At 44.6% G+C, this 20,744-nt stretch overlaps 1 protein-coding gene across 1 annotated transcript; it reads right to left on the bottom strand.

Annotated features, from left to right (window-relative positions):
• Positions 1 to 1,056: 1,056 nt before the first annotated feature.
• TAGLN3 (transgelin 3) lies at positions 1,057 to 16,008 on the bottom strand. Its single transcript, XM_032150204.2, has 4 exons — positions 15,323 to 16,008; positions 13,983 to 14,157; positions 3,110 to 3,212; positions 1,057 to 1,531 (listed from the first exon to the last, which is right to left on the bottom strand). Exons 1-4 carry the CDS (start codon positions 15,500 to 15,502, stop codon positions 1,390 to 1,392), a joined length of 600 nt encoding a protein of 199 aa, XP_032006095.1. The 5' UTR covers positions 15,503 to 16,008; the 3' UTR covers positions 1,057 to 1,389.
• Between the last annotated feature and the right edge of the window lie 4,736 nt (positions 16,009 to 20,744).

Below are 20,744 nucleotides of genomic sequence, written 5' to 3' on the forward strand. Positions count from 1 at the left end.
TTTCCTTTTTTCTTTTACATTAAAGGCCTTTTTAAAAATGTTATACTGAATCCTAATATGTACTATAGATATATCAGAGCTGCTGTGGTTGAAGCAGGAGTGGAGGCCCAGGGTTCTGCCTCCTCAGCAGCTCTGCCCCCACAGGGATCCCATAGGAACCTCTGGGTAAACCTAGAACTGCAGAGAACACAGTCCAAAAAACTACCATCCAAACATTTAGAGTGTAGCAATGTCTATACTTTCATCTATTTTATCTTTTTCTTGTTATCCATTATATGGATAAAATACCTTATTTCTTTTCTTACTAGATGTATCATGTTTTTTTTTCTTGTTTCTACTGGTAAGAAAGAATAAGATGAACTGATAATCCCCAGGCTTTTTTGACCTTTTAATATTTTCTATCCACGGGGAAAAAATCTCAAAAACCTATTCATCTTAGGCAAATCTCAATACCCGGCAATATCCTAGGGTTTTCAGGGTTTAGACCCTTTAAATGACTTTAGGAGAGCAAACTACATTGTCTATAACTCCTGGATGATGAAAAAAAAAACTGTATAAATGTCAGCATCGGACCTAGGGTCTGGTCTGTAAGAGGAAGATGAATGCTAGAGAAGTGAAAACTGCTCATTCATTCAGTGATCTACCCACCCATCCATTCAATAAAACCATCCATCCATTCTTCCTTCCATCCATTCAACAGATACTTTCTGGGCACCTATACAAGAGCTTCTCAAGAACCGGGGCTTTGTCTCAGTCTTTCCTGTGTCCTCTACAGGTCTAGCACAATAAGCACAAAGCACATGCTCAAAAACTTGTTGTGGTCAAAGACTTTGTTCTTGAACTCATGGCTCTAGGCTCTCAGAGTGGGCGAAATGACTCCTAAACTTTCTACTCCAATTGCCAAGATAAACACGATAATCTTGCAAGAGCGTCCTCATAGCTCACCTATATTGCTCAGCTGCAGCTTAAGCTTAATTCCATCTTTCTGGCCTTTGAATGGAAGAGAAACCAGTCCAGACTGTGGAGTCCCTAAGAGAAAGAATGAACTTTACACTGTAAGACACAAGACTAATTACTTTATTAGGTGCATTCTATAAGTTGAAGAGGAGAATTTTTGGCAAATAAATAAATAAATAAATAATCAAACAGAGACTCTGGGGCCCGAGGAGCTCAGGAGAAAGGAAGCGGAGTCTTTGCATAGTTCTAAATGAACAGGAGGTGGCAGCAGTAGGCAACGCGGATTCTCGGCGGAAATGCAGCACTTGCAAAAACCAGGGACAGAAGGCTTTGAGAAAGAGGAGAAGGTCAGAAGGTGACTAACTATTTCTTTTTCGTAGAGACCATGGTGTGGAACATTCGTCCTCTCTACCAGGGGCAGGATGCGGCGTCCTACATGATCTGCCTGGGCATCCCGTACCCTGTCATGCCCGCCTGGGAGGCTCCCTTGTTGCTGCCCATCTGCAGGCCTATTACGTTCTGTCCCTGGCGAAGCTGCTCCTCGGAAAAGCCTCTCCGATTCTGCTGGGCTTTCCTGGACAAGGAAAGTGAGAGGGAATAATGTCATTATGACAGTTTTCCAATCCTTTTCAAGATACGCAATTAGACAGGCTCTGCTGGGGGTCCCCAAATAGATCAGCAGGTCCTACCCTGAGCCGTGGTTATGAGCTATGGCCCTACTCTGAGCTATCTATGGCCCTACCCTGAGCAATGGCCCTACCCTGCACTGTGGACCTACCCTTAGCCGGGGCCCTACTCTGAGCTATCTCTGGCCCTAGCCTGAGCTGTGACCCTACCATGATGCATGAGCTCCCTATCTTTTAGAAGCCCAGGTGTTTTCCAGAATTCCAGCAAAGAGGAGGGCAGAATCAGTGGCTACCTCTCTGGGGAATTCACTCTCAGCTTTTCTTGTTTCTCTTTCTCCCCACTCTCCCTTCTTCCCCCACCACTTTAGGCCATCTCAGACTTCTAAGAAGAAGCAGGCTTCTTTCTCTCACAGCTACCTCAAGCCTTTGTGAAAATTAAAATCGGTTCTTCTTACAAAGCACATCATTAATCCCATTCCCCCTTTCCCTGTATAGGGCCAAGATGAATATACCATTTTAGAGCCGAGGGACCTAAGAGTTAATGAGGGGAAATGTCGCACTCTAGATTAGAGTTCTGCAAACTTTGGTAAAGAGCCAGATAGTACATAATTGTGGTTGTGTAGCCACATGGAACATAGTAGTTCACTAATAATACAGACACTAAAACCAGGGTTTCAAATGGCCAATATCTTAGAAGTTTTCAGGGCAAGCGTTCTTTAAAATGACATAAGCTGGTAACTTTTTTTAAAATAACTGTCAAGGAGAAGAAAAGGGGATCATGGAAATGAAAAATCAATTATTTGCCACAGGGCACGCTTCTACAACTAAGTTACCCAGTTTAAGCTTCCTGCCTACCCTACCCCCTGCAAAAAAAAAAAAAATCATTTTAAAAAAAGGCCCTTTACTGAGAGATAACCATATAATTTGTCATCCAGACTAGGATGCTGTTGAGAGTGAAAGAGAGTTCTATTAATAAATATACTGGGACAACATAGATATTAACCATGACTGTTCCAGACAAACAGGACATATTTGCCCTTTATTAAGTACACAAACAAAAAAGGAAGGAAGAAGGGAAGGAGGGAGGGAGGGAGGGAGGGAAGGAGAAAGGAAGGAAGGAAGGAAGGAAGGATGGAAGGCAGGCAGGCAGGCAGGCAGGCAGGCAGGTGGGCACGCAGGCAAGAAAGCTCAGAGCTGGCTTAAGTCATAATAAAGCCAAATTCAGACATGAAGCCACCTTCAAGAAAGGCCATCCAGTCCTGCTGAGCCTCAGGAGAAACAGAACCTGGGTGGAGCTGGAGGATGCAGGTATCTGGTAGAAAAGGCCTAACCATTTCTGCTCTGGATAGGTTACTGGCCTGTACAGAAGCATCAGACTTTCATTGCTTTGGGGAACTCAGTTGTGGAGACAGCAGTGCTTGGTGCGGGGGCTTTGCACATAAAGCCTCTGTAGAGTTCCAAGGCTTCAGACCCTCCCTCTGGTTAAAATCGCCTTGTGGTCCAGGGGGCAAGGAAGAGACTTTTACCTGTGAAACCAGGATGGCTCTCCCCGATAGCAGCCATCATCCTTGGTGACTGCAACGCTGCCTAAAGCCATCAGGGTCCTCTGCACAGCTGCCATGTCCTTCCCTGGAGGCCAACAAAGAGATTAAACCCAAGCACGTGTCAGAGCCAAGGAATGCTGGAAGGATATGGCTGGACACCCAGGAGGGATGTTCTGATAGAAGGCTGTAGTTGACCATATTCAAGGGAGCAGTGCTATCAAACACCTCCCAAAGTGGCCCTAAGACATCCATACCCAAACTTCTCAGAAAGGAACAAAAAGTAACCTGGTTAATTATTCTCTATATGGTACCTACCAGAGATACCGAGTTTCTAATCCATTCATAGTTGCTGTATAAATAAAATCATCCATGTGCATCAAATTGAGTATTCACTTTGCTCTTTGGGCCAGAGGCCTGGCAGATGAAGAACAGCAAATCAACACAGAAAGCACTCAATGTGACACAAGTGATAGGGCCTTTATTTTGTGCCGCTTGAAAAGAGCTAAATGGAGACAATAAACAACTGGCTTGTGTGTGACAGAGAGGAGAGCAAGGGAGAGGGATGTGCGGTGTGGCCCCTGCACAGTGGGATGGGGAGCCCCGTTACCTAAGCAGCCCAGTGACCATTAACCCGTGGAGAAAGCAACTGGGCCTTACAACTCAGCCTTTCCTCCCATCCTTTCTCCTTTCTTCTCTTCCAGTTGACTGACATGTCCTAAACTGAGAAGATGCTACTGAGGGGGTGGCCTGCAATTTAGAATCAGATCAAAAGTCCATGCAAGGCACCAGTGTGGAATACAAAAGCTAAAAACCATAGGGTTAAAAGGGAAGGCAGCGTCTAACCTGGTGGGGAACTGTGAAAGTTAAGGGCAAATATTAAGGCTCTCTTTAGACCTGGTGAACCATCTGCAGTTTTTTGGCCCAGCTGCTGCAGCTCAGTCTCTGGGGAATACAGAATTACAGGGGAAAGGCAGATGGAAAGTGAGAATGGAGTATGAACTGTAATAAAATAAACAATTAAGGCCTTCAGAGGAAGTCCAGCTCAGGATCTTCATTTATTCGAAGAGGAGAGAGAGAAAGCTGATCCTCTCTCCCCTCCGCCCCCACCTCCCGTATTAACCACAGGGTGATTGCCTGAATCCTGAGGCCCTGTGAGACCGGTTGGTGAATACAAGGATAAAATGCTGTCAATGGATAGTCCCCAGACTCAAGGAATAACTGGGGTGGTGGAGAATGAAGTATTTCAGAAGCAGACAGAAGGGAGAAGGCATAAAGAATATTCAGAACTAAGAAGAAACACAGAAATTGTTGTTAGAATGACTCTTCCACAGGTGAAAGCATTTCTTAATTGTCACCATATAATGGGACACTTTTTAAAAAATATAAATGTAGTAATGATATTTTGAAGGTTCATTCTGTGAAGAGATAGGGAGAGGACTTGCTCTTAAGCAGTGAACTATTAAAGGGAACCTAGAGAAATAATTGAGCAAAGGAAGGCTTAGGTTAGGGTATATCACTCATCTCTACTCTTTACAAAGAGCACCCTGGATACTTGTTTCTGGTGGTTGGAAAGAGCTGTTCTGATATGTCCAGGATCTGTGAAAATGTGGGGCCTGACATCCAGCAGATCACCCACAGATACTACCCTGGAGCAATGGGTGAAGAAGCAAAGTTTTATTAAACTATAGAACTAGACTCCTTCAAAGTAGCTAGTTCATCCCTGGTATCCCTGCATCTAGAAAATTCCCAACATTTAGTTCCCAACTTAGTTCCCTTTGTCCTTTCTGGGTTCATGTAGTAGTCTATATAACACTTCTTATATATAAGACTACATATAAGAACTTATAAGAACTAACACTTATATATAAGTGTTATATATAATGCTTCTTATATAGACTACTACATGAACCCAGAAAGGACAAAGGGAACTAAGTTGCAGGCTAGGATAAGATATCCAGGAGCCTAGAACTATCAACACAACCCCATCCTCATCCCAGGAGAGTGGAAAAGGAAGTGATTACACTTGAGAAAGAAGCCACTAGGGAAGCAGGCATTATTTGACAGAAAGAAACTGGAATTTTTTCCTTAAGAAACTTTCCAAAGCAAGATATTTGATATAAATTATAGGGTAGACACTGTATATGTCATCTCAACCTCATGGAATTGGGATTATTCCTCTTCATGTGTGGATGAGAAAACTAACTCAGAGAGGTTAATTAACGTGCCCAGAGTCACCCAATCAGTTAACAGAGCCTAGCTCTAGATCAGACCTGTCTGAATGCAAAGCCCTTGAACAATCCACCATGCCACTCTGCCATCTCCCATGGCACCCCATTGCAGGCTAGATGAGGAGCACATTCCTCAGTAGGAACCAGCAATCAGGGATGATCTGAAAGGGTCATGATGGCTGTTTTGTGCCAGGCCAGAGGGGACACTGAGGTGAATAAAACTGGAGCACAGATTTCAGGCCCTATAGAATCAAGGGCACCAACCCCAGTGCCCATAAATCTTTGAGTGTTTTTGTCTAGGTTTCTCCATGTCTTCATCCAAACAAGACTGAAACAAAGAAAAGCAGTTAGGGCCTCACTATGGATGTTCTGGCCAAGTGATATCATTTGGATGTTTTGTACTCTCCAAATCTCATGTTGAAACGTGACCTCCAATGTGGGAGGTGGGCTTAGTAGGAGGTGTCTGGGTCATGAGGGCAGATCCCTCATGAATGGTTTGGTGTTGACCTCACGGTAATGAGTGAGTTCTTATGTATGAGTTCACACAAGATCTGGCTGTTTAAGAGCCTGGCACCTTTACCTTCTGTCTCTTGCTCCCTCTCTCACCATGTGACATACTGGCTCCCCTTCGCCTTCCACCATGATTGTAAGCTTCTTGAGGCCCTTGCCAGAAGCAGGTGCCGGCACCACACTTCCTGCACAGTCTGCAGAACCGTGAGCTAAAATAAAACCTCTTTATGAATTACCCAGTCTCAAAAGCAACAAAAATGGACTAGTACACTAAGTTAATGATTGCCAAAATTCTAAATAACATTATGACCAGAAATCTGCCTTCTGGAACCAGTTCACATCTAGCTCATTTTCTTGTTATGTTATTCTTGTTATGTTTCCTAATTCCAGCACTCTTGGACTGACAAGATGGGAAGAGGGCCTTTTTCCAGCCTTCCCTGTCTTGCTTTGCCAGTTCAGAAGCCCAGATCAAGTACCACTGGATGAGAGTGGCACACAGGAGTCAGGGCCACTTGTAGAAGCTGATTCCTGCAACTGGCGGTCAAACATTTAAGTGCATAAAAAAGCACTGCGGTTAAGGAAGCTCTGTGATGTGCACCAACTATCAAACAACAAAAGGCTGGGCACAGTGGCTCACACCAGTAATTTCAACACTTTGGGAGGCTGAGGCAGGAAGACTGCTTGAGCCCAGGAGTTTCAGGCTGCAGTGACCTATGATTGCACCACTGCACTCCAGCCTGAGCAACAGAGGGAACCCCTGTCTCTAAATAACAATAAGATAAATGAAATAAATTTATAAACAAGAAAAGCGAAACTAGTCTTATCACAACCAAGTGTCATATCTGCCTAATGACAAAGCCTTCAAAATTGTGCAAGTATAAAAAATGGCCATACACAGCCTGCTTTCCCAAGCTTCTTGGATTATTTATGGGAGTTTGGTGGGGGGATCATCTCTTTTAAAATTTGCATTTTGAGGTCATTCTCCTGAGAGAATGATTTGGTAAGTTCTGGGAGTCCATATTTTTAATAAGCTGCCCGAGTGATTCATATCTTCAGGCAAGTTTGAGAGTTATAGGTGTTGCCTGGTGATTTGCAAGCTAAACTGATCTTCAGGATTACCTGAGAATCTTAAATATTCAGATTCTGGGGCAGTCTCCTGGGATGATTGTGAGGCAGCCAGATGGACAGGCACATACTACTCTAAAGCTTTGGTTTTCAATGTTTAAAAACATCCCCATGTCTGCCATGCGGTAAGTACTAAGTAATATTTGTTAAGCAATAACTCCTTTCTTCAGAGATATCCTCCACAAAGTCAAAAGTAAAAGCGATAATTAGAAAAGCTCTGTTCCAAGTTGGAAGTCAGCCCAGAGCCCTGCAGCTTGGAATGGCTTTGCTCCCTGACAGCCACCCTGGATGCTTTGGTAGATTGCTGGGGCTCCTCAAGTGAGCTTGAAAGCCACTGCTCCAGGCCATTCTTCCAAGAAAAGAAAAACGTTCCTCAAAGAAGGATCAACTAAGTGTTGGGAATTTTCTGGATGGAGGGATAGCAAAAATGAGATAGAGTCTGGTTATCTAAGAGCTGGTGGAATCTGAAAAGCATACATACTGTATGATTCCTACTTTAAGGCATACTAGAAAAGGCAAAACTCTAGAGACAGTAGAAAGATCAGTGGTTTCCAGGGTTGAGGGTGGGAGGGATGAAAAAGCAAAGCACAGAAGCTTTTTAGGGCAGTACTTGATATGATACCGCAGTGATGAATATGCGACATTATACATTTGCCCAAATGCATAGAATGTGTAACAGCAAGAGTGAACCTAATGTAAATTATGTATTTTGGATGATAATGACGTGCCAATGTAGGCTGATTACTTGCAATATGTGCTTCTTTCGTAGGGGACGTCGATAATGGAGAAGGTTGTGCATTTGTGGGGAGGGAGGGCATATGGAAAATATCTGTACCTTCCTCTCAATTTTGCTGTGACCCTAAAACTCCTTGAAAATATTAGTCTTAAACAAAAAAGGAGCTGATGGTATGGTAGCTTTCTCTGTCTCACCTGGCAAGCATTTTCAGCAAGAGTCTCACCTAGCAACTGACAGCTTTACTTGACAATACAGAGCTCCCTGTTTCCTACACTGTCACAAAGTAATGTTATCCAAAGTGTGATCCTGCACCCCATATTACTAAGTTATAACTCCTGGGGAGTAGGACTGGAGGTTCTGCATTGTAAGGCCCCAACCCAGGAATTCTTAATGGTATAAAGATTCTTTAACAAGGATTTTGTTCCCTTAAATTCTTTATTACTTCCAAGGTATCTTATGTATGTCTATGAAAATAAAAAGTAAATGAAGAGGATAAAGGCAAAGAAAAAAGGTAAAAGAGAAGTCATCTGGGTGTGTCAACTTGGATGGGACAGTCTCTACTTTCTATTTCTACTTTTAATCCAAAGAAATCAGTCTTGCAGTCAAAGTTCTTTGTCTCAGAGCTATTATACTTCTATTATATGTCAGTCTTGACTCAGCCTTGTAACTCTTAGAATACTGGCTTTTTCCATCTTTCTTGGACTTACAGAGAAAGTAAGCAGTAGTGTATGAAACCATGTCTTATTTCCCTGAATAATAACTTGGGCCTAGCTTCCAATTCTCCACTGAAGGTAAACCAAAATATTGCAACAGTCAAGGGAGAAATATCAGGGGTGAGGTTGGGTTTGTTCTGTGGATTTTGTAAATGTTTGTTGCTTGCCTCCCTGACTCCCATTGCTCTGGGTGGTGGCTCTTAAAGTGGGGTTCCCAGACCAGCAGAATCAGTATGGTCTGTGAATTGGTAAGAAATACAAATTCTTGGCCTCACCTCAGACCTATTACCTCAGAAACTCTGCTGTTGGGGCTTAGCAGTCTGTGCTTTAACAAGCCTACCTAGGGATTCCGATGCATGCTGGCATTAGAGAGCCATTGCTAAAGGAAAGACTCATCCAATACAATCGTCAGCAGCCACTTGAAATAATTGCAGTGACGGCTGCTCTGATAGAAAATGAGGCTTCGAGGCCGGGTGTGGTGGCTCACACCTGCAATCCCAGCACTTTGGGAGGCCGAGGTGGGTGGATCATGAGGTCAGGAGATCGAGACCATCCTGGCTAACACGGTGAAACCCCTTCTCTACTAAAAAAAAAAAAAAAAAATTAGCTGGGCGTGGTGGCAGGTACCTGTAAGTCCCAGCTACTCGGGAGGCTGAGGCAGGAGAATGCCGTGAACCCGGGAGGCGGAGCTTGCAGTGAGCCGAGATCAGGCCACTGCACTCCAGCCTGGGCGACAGAGTGAGACTCCATCTCAAAAAAAAAAAAAAAGAAAATGAGGCTTCAAGCAGCAGACACTTGTGATGTCTCAAGTCATTACAGGTACTTTACTTACAGTATCCCAAGAGATCTCTCATGCTGTGTGAAATATCTCTTCACTCTTGCTGTTGAGGAATGACACATAAAGTGACGCCTTCCCAGAGAATATATTTGAACCTCCAGGCCCTTCCAATGTAAACCACACCTCCCTAACTGCCAGTCATCAAGAAAGGGGAACAGGCATGACATCGCCATGTGTCCAGGATCCTTACCAGTAGAATTACTAAGAAGAGCTATGAGACTGATCGATCTGTGAGTCTTGCCTGCTCTGACATTCTAGAATTTTATACATTTAATGCACATCAAGTGGTTATACAAATGAACCAAAAAGATCAGTTGCTGAATGACTAATAGTGTGGGGGGAAAAGCCAACATTTATTAGGTGTCTAGTAGCCAGGCACTGTGCTAGCTTCTTTACATAGTTAATCCTTACAAAAATTCTACAAAAGAGAGGCATTAGAACTGTTTACCAAGAAGGGAACTGAGGCTCTGAGAAACTAAGCAACTTAAACAAGGTCACACAGTATGTAGCAAAAGAGATTTCAACCCATCTACCTGACTCCAAAACTCATGCTCTTTCCAGTGTAGTGGGGTCTTCTGTGTCTGGAATTGGTAAAGCAATAAATTATGGGGAAAGGCCTCGAGAGGGTAATGACCACAAAGTGGAAAAAAATATCAATAAAGTGACTCCTAAAGCCTGGTCATTTGTATTAGAGAATAGCTGATGAGGTAAAGGCTCCACAGCTGTCAGAGAGGGCAAAGGTCAGCCAGGCAACCCCCCCCCACCCCCACCCCCACCACCCGCCACCCCACCCCCCGACCAGCTCCTGTATGTGGCCACCAAGTCCATTTGTTGTAAGACAGAATGAGTGTCTTTCCAGACTTACTCTTCCCTCCCTTATTTTCTGTTAATCTTAGAAAAGACAAGCCAATGACAATAATAATTTCTACATTACCAACTTTTATTATCCTCTACTATCGTCATGAACCATGCTAAGCACTTCTAATGAACTGTCTCGTTTACTTTCCATAGCAACCCTGTGAAATAGATATGATTATCCCCACTTTACAGCTGAGAAAATCGAGGCTTAGAGAAGTTAGTTGATAAGTGGTAGAGCACAGATTTGGCCAGGCAGTCTAATTTCTGACTCAGGAGCCTGTACTCTCCTGTAACACCTTCCAGGATAAGCTTGTATTACAGTCTTTCTGTCCCGATACTAGACCAGCACACTCACTCGCTCTAATATGTTCTCTCTCTCTCACACACACCCCTCGCCCCCTGCCTTTCTTGCTCTGCCTTTTCTTCCTTTCCCACTTTCTGTCCACAGAAAAGATGCTGAAGACTTACCTGCAGAGTACTTTCTTCTGAATCATAGACAGCTGAGATGGCCCCACCCCTGCCCTTTCCAGGGCACCCATGGCAAATCCAAAAGTAATCTGCAGGCCATTCACCTTCTGTTATCCAAGAGAAGACTTCCCAGGCCCCTTCCATTCCTCTAAGCCACCCTACTTCTCCATCACTGAAAGCAAGTGGTCACCCCAGCTCCCCCTCTAGGGGGACTTCGGTAGCTTTGTCTATAATGTCCCTGTGATTGGGTTGTTTTTCTGGACCATTTAGCTTTGGGTTTCATTTTAAAGGCTTGAATCTTGTATTCTAATTACCCTGCAGTCTATTTTAAGTATTTCACCTGGGGGGATTAAGGATCGTGGTACATCTGGGGCCTCAGCCTATAGAACTGATTGAAGCCTAAACAAGAAGGCATTTGGCAAGCCTGGGCTCCTCCAGACTTATTGGTTTGCAACATCCAGGCAGCCTGAAGAATCAGAGGGCAGCTGTGGGCAAGCAGAGCCCTACAAGGGAGAAGATACTGAGTAGGGGAGATGGGAGACTGAGAGCTGTTGGGCATGAAATACCTGCAGAGGAGGAAAAGCAGCTCCTAGGCAAGGAGGGCTGGAGCCACAGTGGCCACAGACACCACAACCAAGGTGCAGGGAATCCAGAATTAATGTAAGTTGATATGTGAGGACAGCATTAAAACCACAGTCAAGGTGGAGAATAGTAGGGAGAATGTGGGACTAAGCTAAGCAAACAGCTAGTCTAATAGCTGTGTGCACAAACATGTACCCCCTCATATGCACATAGACACATAACACGTGCCAACCCTGCCCCGCAGCATTCCTTTGATTTCAGCTTCCTTATGCCAAAACACATGAGCAACAACCAGTTCTTGCAGAAACGACCTCAGCCTCACTTGCTCAGTCTGCTCTGCAGTACTGTCAGCCTTCCCCTCCCTCTCCTTGCTTCTCTGCTCAAAGTGACCCACTTTTCTACCTCCTGCCCTATTGTATGGTGACCAGCATTGGCCTAAGCTTCAGACAGTGATCCTGGGGAATATCAGATATCCCCTCCAACCTATAACAAATCTCCCTGGACTTTGGTCCTCAGTTGCCGTTCCATGGAGTCAGCCATCAGACCCTGGGGCCTCTTGGGGCCATTTGGAAACTCTGAAGCACCTGCTTTCCTATTGACAGCTCTCTTGTTCATCTCTACCTACTGCATGACCTACCTACAGTTCTTCCTGCTATCTGTCAGTCCTGGTGCCCTTGGAGTGGACCTCCTTCCTTATTTCCTTGAAAGCCCCATTTTTCTACCCTAGGGCTGGGACTCTTAGTGTCTGTCTTATTGCCCTGGAGCTGACTGGTCCACGGCCCTGGCTCAGGCGACCACACTCATCCGTTAGACTCCTCTTTCTTTAGAGGAGTCTAACACACAGGTCTGGGGCAGGTGGTGTATACCTCCTCTGACTCTGTACATCAGGGACCATTTCTCCCTACACTCCTCCACACTTGCTGTGAGCACCTCTGACGAGTAAAGTTTACCTTTGTGTGCTTTGTAAAAAGGGGGAGAGGCAAGTAAAGCATCCTCAGTAGCAGGAAGACAGGAAAGCTCTCAGAATCCTCACCTCCCACAGACCTCCTGGCTTCTTCCTCCTCCCACACACTTCCTGCACTTGGTGGGGTGGGGGGGACTCACCCGGGTCCCTTCCATTCACACTGACTCTCCTATCCTTCTGTCCCACACAGCCCTGAATCATCTTCCTCCTCCTCACCTCCTCCCCCACCTCCTCTTCATCCTCATCAGCTAGTCACCATTATGATTCGACCGCACACTCACGGTGTAGGTGAAGGAAACTAAGCCTCCTGGCTCAAGAATGGGTTGGCAGACTAGTTAAGGCTCTATTCTTTGCTGTCAGAGAGCCCAGGTTTGAATTCTGGCTCTGCCATCTCATGGACACAAGTAACCAGGGGCAAGCTTCAGTTTCATCATCTTTGAAATGGGGAAATTAAAAAACATTAACCTCATAGGATTGTTAGCAGAACTGACTGGCATTATGCAATAAAGCACTTCTACAATGCCTCGTGCATAGGAAAACATCAATAAGCAGTAGCTATGTAGCAATCTGTATTAGCTAGAAAAAATCATCATAGTTTTGATCTAGGAAGCAAGGATCAAATCTCAACTGTGAAATTACATGAGAATTTGGAGGCTCAACAGCAAGATCCATAGCCTGGCCTGGCCTGCAGTTTTGAATATCTGAGTTTCTAAATAATGGCAAACCACCAGGTAAACTTATTAGCATCTTAGGATTTTAACCACTCACCTATGAGGGAAACATGCAATGCCAGCTCTTTGCATGACGCCAAGGATTAAGGAGGCAATTGTTTCTTTATAAATCATAGTGTGGTGAGTAGTAGAATGGTCCTCTGCTAGAAATCTATTTCCACCATCATCTGAATACCCTTTAAAATACCATGTCTCTCCATCAGGGGAAAGCTACCCCATTCTCACTGTCAGCAGAGCCATTTGGGTCACTGCCCTGGGGATCCTGTTGGTTGGGCCACTAATGACAGCCAGTGACAAAGAGCATGTGAGAGCAGAGTCAATCTGACAGTCCTGCTCTGACTAGTTGGTATCTCTTGGTGCCTTAGGCAGGCCTAGTGGAGAAGGAACACAGTCACATGGTTGGGTATACACATTTTCGCTAAAGGGGACATTAATGACACCATGACCATAGGTCCCAAATTCTCTGGCAGTGTCTCCATTCACATCATTTTCCCCAGTAATGGCAGATTATTAAATATGTCCAGGAGCGTGATTTGATTTTTATGCTTTTGTAAGATTTCCTCACCAAGTCAATTCACAAATGTTAAAGAAAAAAGCACTTGTCACACTGTGAGCAGAATGCCTATCCGGAAGGCATAGTCACCAAGCTCCCAGATAATGGTTTAACAAAAGGTTGGAGTGCTATCTATTTCTCAGATTGACAAAATAGCCCCAGATGGCTTTGTCTATAAGCTGTAGTTGAGCAAGAAGCACACTGGCCCCCTGCCTCCCTTCTCCTCTGGTAGCTGTGATTTGTTATGGGAGGGGTAAGAGGAATAAAAGGCAGTATGTCACCATTAGCTTCCTCTAGCCTGAGGCTTCTGTTTACATTAGTTGCTGAGATCCCCTCTGTGTCCTCAGGGTGTGTGTTCCATTAGAAGAGGGTACCTCCTTTTAATAGAACATAACAATGGGGAAGGCAAACAGTGCCCCCAGGATAACAGCTGAGAGCATCTTACACACATCAACCGGCACAGGGAAGAACACTGTGAGCAGTTTTTACAAGGAGATGGGGCAAAGGAGAGAAGAAAAGAACAATCCCAAAGGCCAGAGGACTGTTTACCTTCCCATAGATCCACCGTCTGAAAGATGTCAGTGGTTCTGACACCATAGGTCTCCGCGGCTTTTAGGAACTGGGAGATTTGCTCCATCTGCTTAAAAGCCATCTTTGACTCTGAGATCTTGGGTATGGGCTCTTGTCCTGGTGGGTATAAACTATTTATCAGCTTGCACAGGACCTGAAGGGGGAGGGGAGAGACAGAATCAATGTTTCCTTTCGTATTTACAGATCAAGAACGAGAAGTGAATCCTGCTCACAAGGGGCACTGCTCACCCAGTTTGGGCAGGAGCAAGTCATGGGCCCCAGGAAGGCATGGGCTCTGGGCTGTGTAGCCAGGCTCCTATACTAAGCCCCAAAGACCCAGATGACCCCATTCCTAATGCTGTTCCTTACCACAGAGATTCCTGTAGCCTGGGAGCGCCATTCCCTCCCTGTTCCTCCCTTCCTTTTCCTGGATGAGGGAAAGAATGCTTACAGATAGGGAATGACGTGACGTGATGAGGACGTGATTCCAGACTTTCAAAGGAGGAATGACTTAGTGGCTCCTGAGGTTGGCAGAGCTCAAATGATAGAGTCTAATATTATTTCTTCTATCAAAAGGCAAATAAGCAGGCTTCAATTTACTCATCCCATATATTTTAACAATGTGTAAAAGAAGTGAATGTGGTACCCTTTTCCCAGGTATATATATAACCCAAGCTCTGGGCAACCCAGCAGAAGCATTGGATAGCAGTTATGTAACAGTAAATCACAGACTGCAGGAAAGGATGGGCTTGTTTGAATCACAGAGCCTGCGGCCCTCAAACCCTCAAACACACACGAGCATTTGGTCAGAAAGGCAGTTAACAAATAAGGACTCCTTTCAGTTTCATGAGAACCCATCCACTCAATAAACAGACACTGAACACTTCCAGGGTGCATGGCTCCCACAAGAATGTGAAGGTGGCTAGTCCCCCTCCTCCTTCCTTTGTTTACTGTGTAACCAACACGATCCCCTAGGGAAAGAAATGGCCCCAGAAGAGCTGATGCACCAGGAAGGCTGGGGAAATTACAAGGACATACTAATCTCTATTCTCATTAGAAAAATCAAAAGGGCTTCGAATTTGCCAACTCAGAAGGGAGATGTGATGCTAGGGTGAGTGGAGAACCCCCAAGCTAGCTAGGGAATAGTGCATGGAGCCCAAATCTTCCAACCCTGAAGAAATAAAGGCATTCTCATCCCCTCCCGGTGAGACACAGAGCTTGGCAACAGCAGCTCTTCCCGCAGCCTTACGTTAAAAGAAAGGGTCCTGGAGGGTTTCTCTGCCCACCGCCCCAGCAACCGAGATCGCTGCCGGCCTTACCGTCCCGTCCATTAACCATTTCTGAAAATGGGCCCTGCCGGGGGGCGGGTGCTCTATGTCCTCGGCGCACTGCAGGATGATCCAGTCCACCAGCTTGTTCTCCAGGTCCGCATCATACTTCTGCTCGATCTTCTCCTGCACCTCTCGGCTTAAGCCATAGCTCGGGCCCCTGTTAGCCATCTCTGGAAAGAAGAGAGGACACGCGCGGCATCCACACAATAGCAGCAGCAGCCTCCGGCTCCCTGCAGACGGGGCTGGGATATGGCTGGGCAGCCTGGCCCAGCAGCAGCAAAGCGGGCAGAAAGCCGGGCGTGGTTTAAATCAAGGAGCCAATGAAGCCAATGGGGTTTCACCTACAAACGGGAAAGAAAAGCACAGCTACCCGCCAGTAACTCTAGAATAAAGCTCCGGCCAGTCCAGGAGGGCTGGAACCCCGCTCCCGATCCCGCCTATCAATGAGACGAGATGATATAACACGGACTCACAATCAAGTCTGAACCCCCAGGCAGCAAGGGGGATGGGTGGCGGACCTTTCCTCCCCCTTCTCAGTAGCACTTTGCAAAGGCAGAAACCATGAGATCGGAAAGAGCAGGTAATTAGCAGGCAGGGAGGAAGCCTCCTTTCATGTTGAACTGTTGCTGCTGCTGCCTCGCGCCTGGAAGAATGGCACATTGATTTGATTTTCTCATGGCTGAGGTGGTTCAACCAGGGCCGTTGCTAAGAGCCCTCCAAAAAGCCAGCCCTCTTCCGTGTCAGTCAAGCCCGCCTGCCTCCCTCCTGCTGAGAGCCTCTTTCTCATCTGCACAATTCTTTCCCTCTTCTGGGGAGACAGCCGATTGTCTACGAGGCCAGCAGCTGCACAAGGGGATGAGGGCCTGTGGGAGGGTCCGTTCTACCGACTGTCCATCTGTCGGGAATAGCCAAGCCACTTTCCCCCTGCCCTGAGGTAACAACTGCCTGGCAGGACAGGAGGGGAGGGACTGAGAGCTGCTATCATTTACTTGTTCAGCTGCCAGCCCAACTTCACCCAGAAACTTCCATCCTGAAACTGTTGTGCCTCAGTTTGACTTATTCAAGGGAGATATTTTTTTCATGCTACTCTTACCAGAAGACACTAAGAGCAAGTTTTATAAATTATTATTATTATAATTCTTTCTATATATTTTTAGATAGTCTCGCTCTATTGCCCAGGCTGGAGTGCAGTGGCACAATCTCGGCTGGCTGCAACCTCTGCCTCCCGGGTTCAAGCGATTCTCCTGCCTCAGCCTCCCAAGTAGCTGGGATTACAGGTGTGTGCCACCACGCCTGGCCAATTTTTGTATTTTTAGCGGAGATGCGATTTTGCCACGTTGGTCGGGCTGGTCTTGAACTCCTGACCTCAGGTGATCTGACCGCCTCAGCCTCCCAGAGTTCTGGGATTACAGGCATGAGCCACTGCGCCCGGCAAGTTTTATAAATTGAACAAAACTCAATGACTAAGAACTCTTAGGGTGAAAGGTTTTGATAGAATGTAAAGACTTCATCTGAAGTAAGGACCGTGAAGGCACAACTGACATATTGTCAGTAGTAACTGAATATTTCTCATGGACAAATAAGCACTCAGGAGAAACCATTAGATCTAAGTTGGCCCCAAATTTTTATAACAGCTAAAGGGCCTGGAAGTTTGTCCTCCTAGACTGTAAGCCATTTGTGGGTAAAGATTGAGCCTCATTGGTGTTGTGTAGTTCTCTGGGTGTTTTTCATGAGAAAAATTCCACATTTTTTTTGTTTGGTTCATTTCTTCATTCAACAGATATTTACTGAGTGTTTATGCCAACTACTGGACTGAGGAGGAATAAAATACAATTCTTGCATTGAAAACAGATTGATAAATTGACTCAAGCATATTAAATAAAGCAATTCTGGGTACATGGGATGATGATCTTTGTCCCTGTGGGAAATTGATTAGAAGCTATGCAGGAAATGACTCCTCAAATAATACATGTATTGAGAAAAATCTCCTACCGGCTGGTGCCTGGACTAATGAAAATTTAATTACTTAAGAGATATGTGGGTGGTTTGCCTGAAAAAGACTTAGCAGTCAGTCGTTGAAGACCTGGGAGAGAGTCCTCTGAAAACAGAAAACGAGGAGCTTCAGGAGAGCAGTAGGTTTAGGAAGAGACAAGGGAAGGGCTGACTAAGGCAGGTCTTCATGCTTTATGGAATCATCAGTTGAAGAAGCTCAAAAGACAGCAGCACTGTCTTGGGACACTTGGAGCTTAGGGGAAGAGTTTAGAGCAGGGAAATTGACAGAAGAATTAGGGAATCCACCACTGGTATCTTGGGGAGCAGCCATAAGGCTAGTTTCAACCTTAGACTAAGGGAACAGAGTCCCAAACACAAACCATGTAACTTTTTCCATGGCTGGAATGGCTCTAAGGAAGATGTTGGTTTGATATGCAAAGCTTGAAACAATTCAAAAGATGTACATTTGCTTGTCTTTTTTTTAAACACTGTTTTGCAAATCTTTTGTACCCAAAGAGTCCCTCATATTATAACAGAGTAGCTGGTGTGCTTTAAGTGAATGACTGGGCCCATGGTTCTAGAGAGGATACAATGGCAAAGAGAGGGGCCACAGCAGGGCATGGAAGTGTCCAGAAATCCAGAGGAAGTCTTCAGAGAAAAAATGCTTGATCTCCTCAGGGGTGACAGTGGAAATCAGCTCAACGCCGCATTTACTAAGTGCCTACTAGTATTATAGTTAACGTTTTCAACAACTTTTTCTTTCTTTTTTTTTTTCTTTTTTTGAGTCGGAGTCTCACTCTGTGGCCAGGCTGGGGCGCAATGGTGCGATCTCAGCTCACTGCAACCTCTGACTCCCTAGTTCAAGCGATTCTCCTGCCTCAGCCTCCCAAGTAGCGAGGATTACAGGCGTGCGCCACCACAAGTAGCTTATTTTTGTATTTTTAGCAGAGACGGGGTTTTCACCATGTTAGCCAGGATGGTCTCAATCTCCTGACCTCGTGATCCGCCCACCTCAGCCTTCCAAAGAGCTGGGATTACAGGCGTGAGCCACTGTGCCCAGCCTCAACAACTTTTTAAGGGCCTACGTGTATAGCTGAGACACAAAAATAAGTGATACATGACAATTTGGTTTAGTAACAAAGTTAAAGTTGTAAACAATAAATGCCAGATGTCATGCTAAAATTATGCACAAAGAACTCAGGTTGGTACAATAATACCTGGAGGAGGGTGTTAAGGAATCAGGGGAAAGATTTATAAATGAGCTTATTTTAAGTATTGAAAGACAAGTAGGTGTTTGCCAGGTGGATAGAGTGAGGTGAGAGGTAGGGAATGTTGCTGTCAAAAGAAGTGTATTTAAGGTGAAAATCTTCCAGTATTAATAAAACATACGGTTAAAGAGAAGAGAAACATAGAAAGAAAAATGAGGCTGGAATGTCAGGCAGGCTCCAGATCATAAAATGGTGTGTTTGCAAGTGCCCATGGTTAAATTTTCAGGAATTTCAAGAGACAGATGCTAAACTCAGTCATTCTTAGCAGTAAGGTTATATTAACTTACTCTTAAATAAGTTATATTACAAAGAAAAGTTACTCAAAATGAACCACTTTCTGATTTATTTTGCTACATTTTACTGTTACCTATGTTGAGGATATTTGCGTGTATTGCCTCTATACGGTGTAAATACTATGTGATGGTGTGCTACTGGGCATTTTCTTCCAGCTTTGCATTCAGAGATGTCATGATGTAGTTTAAAACCAGCCAGGGCAGGAATATTTATGCTGTGAATGTTAGCAAATGCTACACATCAGGGCTTCCACCCCACCACCAAAAGCCAGTTGTTAAACTGGCTTTCAGCAACTGGTTTTTGGTTGTTAAACCAGCCTTGCATGGACTCAGATATCATGCAAGAGTTTGAGCTTTTTCATAGAGAGAGAGGATGATCAATCTGACTTAGGTAAAGGAAAAGGAGACAGTCAGAATGACTCACAAGTTTGACTTGTATAACAGAAGCAGTGGTGGCGCCATTTATTTTAGGAGGACTCACAGGTGGGGAGATACATAAAGCAGAAAAGATAATAAGGTTTGGATTTACTGCATTTGGGAAGCCCATGGTCCATCCCAGTTCATTAGGCAGTTGGTTTTATGGGTCTGGAGCTCAAGAGTCTAGATTGTAGGTATGTAGTTGAGTCACCTGCAAGCAGGTAGTATTTTAAACCATGAACATGGGTGATGCTGCTCAAGGTGAATAAGTAGCAAGAGAAGACTGCCGAGGCCAGAACTCAAGGAGTATTAACATTATAAGGTGGGCAAGGAGGAGGAGCCAGTAAAGGGGTTGATAGAGCATAGTCAGAGATGTCTGAGGACAAACGATGTCAAAATAAAGCTTCTGACCTCAGTCATCCTTTGAGAGAAGGAAGCTAGGATATAAACTGAGAATTTCAAAGCAGCAAGTGGTACCAAAAAGGCATGGATAGAGTACTGTTCACAAGAGAGCCCAGAGGACCCAGCACAAACCTCCTGAAAAAGAGAGATGGGGATGAGTAAGGAAAGGATTCAGAGAGACTGACTTTTGAGCTTCTTCTTTAGTAGAAGTTTACCTGCAAAACCCTGAAGGCCTAGGAAAAGGGGAAGACAAAATGGGAAAGTATATTTTCCCCCAAAGATACATTTGGTTAAAAAAAATTGTCTGCAATTTTCTAGGTATATTCTCTAAATATACCAAAGCATCACATTTTTTTCATCCAACCATTACACATACTCCACGATTGCTTCTAAACTAAGAAGTTACTTAAGATCTATATTTAGAGGATCTTAAAAAGGTATATTGAAATTCCACCCACCTCAACCCCAGAATATAAGAATTCTTTAGATTTAACTGTTCCAAATTTAATGAGTATTTGACATATTCGCTTTGGGGATTATCCTGGGAATAGTTATGTGGCAAGTAATTCTTTCAGCTTTCTATCTCCATATTTCATAAAACTCAGTGTTGCCCAGAGCTTTTTTCTTCTCCTTCTCCAGAGACGTTTCTATATTGGCTGTTTGGAGAATGGTGTACTGTTTAGATTTGTATCTGGAAATGCCTCTAATCTCAACAGATGTAGCAACAGCAAAACATATTATGTGGCTTCACTTAGCCTTCTTTTCAAATGGTATTTGCCTTATCCCTTTCTGTTGTGCATACTGAGATTTAGAGGGGTCGTGTCACTATTTTAAATAATGACCAAGTTCCAGGGGCTAAGGCACTGAAGGGCTCCCAGCTATTCCTGCATTTTACACATCACTAAATACATGGGATGGAACGGTTTCAGAAAGGAGCTTTGGGGAAAACTAGAAAAAACAAATAATTAACAGTGCACTAAAATACCCTAAATCTCATGGACGCAAACCCATTTGGAATTTGTGATGTTAACCTCTGCA

Source organism: Hylobates moloch, unplaced genomic scaffold (assembly GCF_009828535.3).
Source record: "Hylobates moloch isolate HMO894 unplaced genomic scaffold, HMol_V3 SCAFFOLD_4, whole genome shotgun sequence".
Taxonomy (NCBI): Eukaryota; Metazoa; Chordata; class Mammalia; order Primates; family Hylobatidae; genus Hylobates; species Hylobates moloch.